Source organism: Theobroma cacao, chromosome 5 (genome assembly GCF_053813885.1).
Source record: "Theobroma cacao isolate CCN51 chromosome 5, ASM5381388v1, whole genome shotgun sequence".
In the NCBI taxonomy this organism is placed as follows: Eukaryota; Viridiplantae; Streptophyta; class Magnoliopsida; order Malvales; family Malvaceae; genus Theobroma; species Theobroma cacao.
The window spans coordinates 8,318,623-8,324,403 of record NC_142643.1 but is presented as its reverse complement, the minus strand read 5'-3'; the positions used below and the strand labels follow the sequence as shown (position 1 = coordinate 8,324,403).

The 5,781-nt window shown below is 37.4% G+C and overlaps 1 protein-coding gene across 1 annotated transcript; it reads left to right on the top strand.

Moving 5' to 3' along the window:
* Positions 1-474: 474 nt before the first annotated feature.
* Positions 475-5,477, top strand: E2F3 (E2F transcription factor 3). The gene is given in 15 exon segments (XM_018122367.2): positions 475-897; positions 2,027-2,219; positions 2,420-2,473; positions 2,569-2,654; positions 2,761-2,849; positions 2,966-3,020; positions 3,216-3,268; positions 3,357-3,407; positions 3,510-3,558; positions 3,678-3,743; positions 3,836-3,912; positions 4,070-4,295; positions 4,584-4,650; positions 4,798-4,877; positions 4,879-5,477. Coding segments are annotated over 15 exon segments (1,479 nt in total). The 5' UTR covers positions 475-612; the 3' UTR covers positions 4,927-5,477.
* The last annotated feature ends 304 nt before the right edge of the window (positions 5,478-5,781 follow it).

Sequence of the window (5,781 nt, the reverse complement as noted above, 5' to 3'; positions counted from 1 at the left end):
ATTTCAATGAAGGGATGCAAGTTAGGAAGGGTACATGTGAAACATATTCCTTTAAAATTTTAATTTCTGCAAAATAAAGATGTTTATGATAGAAGATTATTTTTAGATTTTTTCGTAATAAATATAAATATTGAATTGACAAGAAGTCATATATAAATATTTTATCTAATTAAAATCAATCTTCGTGTTGTAATTGCATACCAAGAAATTCATTCTTTCCTTTTACATCAGAAATTGTGAAAGATTTGGCGTCTTAATTTCTTAAAAACTTAACTGAAATAAGAAAATATGGCAAGTGTTACAAGATAGTTGAATATAAATTTTGGGTCAAAATTGAAAACATAGAAAAGATAGGAGTCCACAACTGGGAAAACCAAAAACTTTAATGCGTGAATTGTAATTTTCTACAAAACGCTTCCCTCCACATCTATCCGAACCAAAATTCCCTCCTTCCCTCGTTTTCTGCTCTTTAACCCTTCCCCTCACAACTTTCCTCTCCTCTCTCTCTCTCTATCCCTCCCTTTTCTCTCTCTTACTCCTTTTCAATTCCATTTCTACCCTCGCCTCTCTCTCCGATTCCCTCTCACTCTCCCTCAAAAGTCAAAAACCTCCATGTCCGGCGGCGCTCGCGCCTCCGCTCGTCCCAGGCCGCCGCATCCACCCCCTCCTCCATCTGCAGTATCATCACCAGCATCGGCCGGTCCTTCGATTGTTCCGCCGATACGCCGCCACCTCGCCTTCGCCTCGACCAAGCCGCCGTTTGTTCATCCCGATGATTATCACAGATTTTCCTCTAACAATAATAATAATTATCCTAATAACAGTTTAACCAGCGCTAGGAATGCTCGTGGAGCAGTCGCCGATCAAGAAGTTGAAGCAATTGTTGTGAGATCTCCAGTGAGTTTTTGTAGCTTTTCTATTTTTAATGTATGTTACATTTTTTAAATTTTTGGTTAATGTTTATGATAATTATACTCTCATTTAGCATTTGTTGTTGGATTTTGGTCGATTGCAATTTTTATGATAATAAGTATTGTATTCATTTTAATTCGCTTAATCTTGCGGATTTTTTTATCTGTTCTGAATGAGAATATTTTTATGGTGGCTTGTTCGGTGCTTATTTACTTGGGGGAATCTAAATTGTCAATAGCTTTATTTGTTTCGGTATTGTAATTATTTATGCCTGTACTTAAATATTTGAACTTTTTGCAGGGCATTTAGGTCTTTGGCGATGTAGTTGATGATATAATGGGCTTTAGGTAGACTAATTGTGCTCGTTTGCTGAACTAAGTTCAATGTGATGCATGCCAGCCTTACCCAATGGCTGACTATTGATGGCTTATATATTTTCATGCCTTAATTTGTGAAGAATAGGTTTTAGTTCTATCACGTCTGTCAGATGTGCTGATAGATTTGGTTTTTGGTTTGTGATGTTTTGGATTTTAAACATAATTGCAGTTGATAGGATACTGGTTTATATAATTTTGCTTGCTATACTCAGAGAGGAAGCCAATGCTTATGCAGAACATAGGATGCTGTGCCCTATATGACGAAAGCTTGAAGTGCCTGTCAATTCTTTGGATGTTTCAGCATTAATGGACCTTTGTTAAATGATTGAGTTGATATTGTTATGACTTGACTGCATACTTTATCCCTTCTGTATAATACCACTGCTAGTCTGCTACACAAACCTTTATCTTATTGTCTTCCACCTAATAACAAGTGAATCACTAGTGTTTTTACATACTTGATTTTGTCATGCCATTGATCTCTATAAGTTTCGGCCTTTGCGAAAACCTTTGGATACAAGCAGTCAAGTAATTCTGAAGATTCTTGATGCCTAACAGTAAAGTTTCTTGTACATATACCGTCCTATATTTGCATTTGTTAGACCTAGGCTCTATTTTTTTTTTTAATTCAATTCAATTGGATGTTAATGTAAATATAACCATACAAATATTTCGAGTTAAACTTTTAATTCTGCCTGCCATTAGCGCCACTTTGAAATTCTGCTTGTTTTTCTCAGCAATTTAAAAGGAAGAGCACAGTGAACAAAAATGAAGTTGAGTCTAGCCATTGGACTACCAGCCCTGGAGTTAGCAGCATATCCAACAGCCTCTTCCAGACACCTGTATCTGCTAAAGGAGGAAGGTTAAATAATAGATCAAAGGCCTCAAAGGCCAATAAATCTACTCCTCAAACACCTATGTCAAATGCTGGTGAGAAACTTGTCCATTGATCCACATTATTAATCTTCTACTGTCTGCTGCAGGCTTAGTTCTTTCAAAGGAAACTTATGTTTCACTTTACAGCTATATATATGAGTTTGATTGCCGTATTATCAGTACTCTGATGTGGCAAGATAGATAGACATAATATGGAGAAGAAGAACCACTGACATTATATATGTAATTGGCAGGTTCTCTATCTCCTCTTACTCCTGCTGGCAGCTGTCGTTATGACAGTTCTTTAGGTAATAATGTTCTTTGTTTTTAAGTTGGGCTGTTTTCGTAGCTCCTAAAGCTTTTATATATGTTAAGAACGGTGATAATGTGGTCAAGTTTTTAGGTCTGTTGACGAAAAAGTTCATCAATCTGATAAAGCATGCTGAAGATGGTATGCTTGACCTAAATAAGGCTGCGGAAACATTGGAGGTGACGATATACAGCTAACTGAGCTTATTTACTATTGGGTGTTTCATCAAGTTACTTAAAGGGTTCTTTTCTATCTTGTCTTTTTTCCCCCTAAATGTTGTAACAGGTGCAAAAGAGGAGGATATATGACATAACGAATGTCTTGGAAGGCATTGGTCTTATTGAAAAGAAGCTCAAAAATAGAATACATTGGAAGTAATTATCAATGATGTTAAATGTTTTTCAAGAATTTGATGTCTTAATTTGGTTTGTGATTCTGATTAACCTTCAAAGAACATGGGACTTATTTGAGGATTAATCAAATTTACTAGGGGTGTTGATGCGTCAAGGCCTGGAGAAGCAGATGGTGATGTCTCCATATTACAGGTGTGTGAAAGTAATATCAGTTTTTTTTTTCTTCGACTCCAGGCAACAGTTTTCCCTGTTATTGTGCATTAGAATGTTTATCTATTTCTATATTTTGGTTTATGACTTTCAAGGTATGTTAGATCACTGTTGGTTGGGTGATCTGTGCTGTTTATTTTCCTATACTTATGATTTAATTTCCGTTTGTGTATGCAGGCAGAAATTGAAAACCTTTCCATTGAAGAGAACAGATTAGATGATCAAATAAGGTTGTGTGTGGCACATTCTCTTGTTAGAGCAGTTACTTTTACTGTCTCGAACCTATTTAGGAATGCTGATGCTTCTAAAATATTGCAGAGAAATGCAGGAAAGATTGAGGGATTTGAGTGAAAATGAGAACAATCAGAGGTAAGATTTTCTCCTCTGCCTTGTATTTGGATCTAATTAATTGCAGTTTACTGCTGATTGTTTGCAAACAATGATACATTTACTCATCTTAAACTGTTTCAGGTGGCTTTTTGTGACTGAAGAAGACATCAAGGGTATACCTTGCTTTCAGGTCTGTTTATTCTGTGTTTCACTAAATTAATACTTTCACAATCATCTCCTGCATTTGACATTGATCTCCAAAACATCTTGGTTTTACTATAGCTAAACTTTCAATGTTGCTTTTGGCAGAATGAAACCCTAATAGCAATTAAAGCTCCACATGGAACAACTCTGGAAGTACCTGATCCTGATGAAGTAAGTTGATGGCAGGAAAATTCTAATGAGTCAGTACCATTTTCTACTTTCATTTTTTGAATGCATAATGGCATTGCTCCTTTATGTTCCAGGCTGTTGACTACACACAAAGGAGATACAGGATAATCCTTAGAAGCACAATGGGTCCCGTTGATGTTTACCTAGTCAGGTGTTATTCCCTTTTTGATATGCTAAACAATTTACCTGTTCATGTTTATGAACCATCTTTCTTTTGAAGTTATATCTAACTGATGATGGACAATGGTGGCCCTTGTTATGATATCCTTCTCTTATTCATCTTTCTTTTTAAATTGTTGTTTTTTCAGCCAATTTGAGGAGAAATTTGAAGAGTTGAATGGTGTTGAGCCACCTGTGAGGCTCCCACTTGCTTCGAGCTCTGGCTCTAATGAAAACCAAGTTGAGTTGGTCAACGTGGACAGCACCAGAAAGGAGGTTGAACCACAGGCTCAAACTCACCAAATGGGCTCTGATATTAATGCTTCACAGGAGTCTGTTGGGGGAATGATGAGAATTGTTCCTTTAGATATTGACGTAAGTGCCATTCGTCTTGACCATTTATTACTCTAGCCAAGCATTATAAAGAATGGATATATGAACAGGGAGAGTGGATCATGGCAAAAGTTTTTTAGAAATTTGGGTAATATGGAATTGATAATTTATTTTAAGCCTTGGTTTTTACCCCTCTTTAGGTGGGTTAAGGTCCAAGATTTGAATTCTTTCTGCCCCCTAGAATTCTATGCACTTGAAAATGACATTGTGGTCTGTTGTTTTCTGGTTGAATCTGTAAATTGACTATTACTCTTCTTTTCTTGTTTTCAGAATGATGCAGATTATTGGCTTCTATCGGATGCTGATGTTAGCATTACGGATATGTGGAAGACAGACTGTATCCTCTTGAAATTTTAGCTCTTCGATCTGCTCTAGCCCTGAAGGCGGGAAATAGCACATGCACACACTCATTTTATTTTCCTATCCAACATAGTCACGTAGGTACCACAGTTGAATGCTTAATTCTTAACTGCAACAATAGCAGGTGTTGAATGGAGTGGGGTAGATGCGCTTCATGCTGACTTTGGAATGGCAGATGTCAGTACTCCAAGCCCACAAACTCCTGCCATCTAGGATGACTGAATTTCCATCTTCTGATATACTCAATCCATAGGTAACATTAATTTTTCCCGACCAAGTACCGAAAAGAATTGCCAGCACCCCTATAATTAATTTACATGGATCACTGGGGGGGCACAGTTGAGCAAATTTTCCTAACCCGTGGTTTAGTTACACAAATAAAAGTGTTGCCATTGGAATTCTGGATTAGATGGATATTGAAGACGGAATAAGTGCAGTGGACCAGCACATGGTTGGCACTGTCTCATTATATGACCATTAACATCCCTTTGTTGTTGTGAGTTGCTTCGTTAGTCAGTTTGAAAATCAAGGCGGCCATACCAAACGTAGATGTGTAGAATTGGTGCATCGGATGGATATCAAAGCAGCCATACCTGCCCACAACTCATCTGTTTGTATGATATCAATCAATTGTATACAGAGATAGTAACCGTCTATATATCATCATATGATTTCAACGATGCTGATTTTTAAACCACACCAGTCCCCGAAGTTTATCACTGTGTAGTTGAATTCGAGCTCTTGGCCTAAGGTTTTTATTGATGCTAGTGGAACCTCTATAATATTTGATGTATTGTTAATCCATATTTTTCTCTTCACCAACAACAGCATGAAATCAAAATTTTGATTGTGATTGGCAATAAAAACTTGTATCCAGGCTTTAGAGGTATTTTCATCATGGTGTCTTAGCTACCATACCACCCGGGGAAAGGGTTATTTGATGCCTCGGATTCTGTGTGATAGCAGTCTGTTTCCAAGAGGCTTAAGCATGAGGCGAAGAAGGGAGGGGCCACACAAAGTGCAAAAGCGACCACCATATGTTTTCCAACTCCAAGGGAGCTTGAGGAGCTAGGCTAGGCCACCAGATTTTCATTGCATTGCACCCATT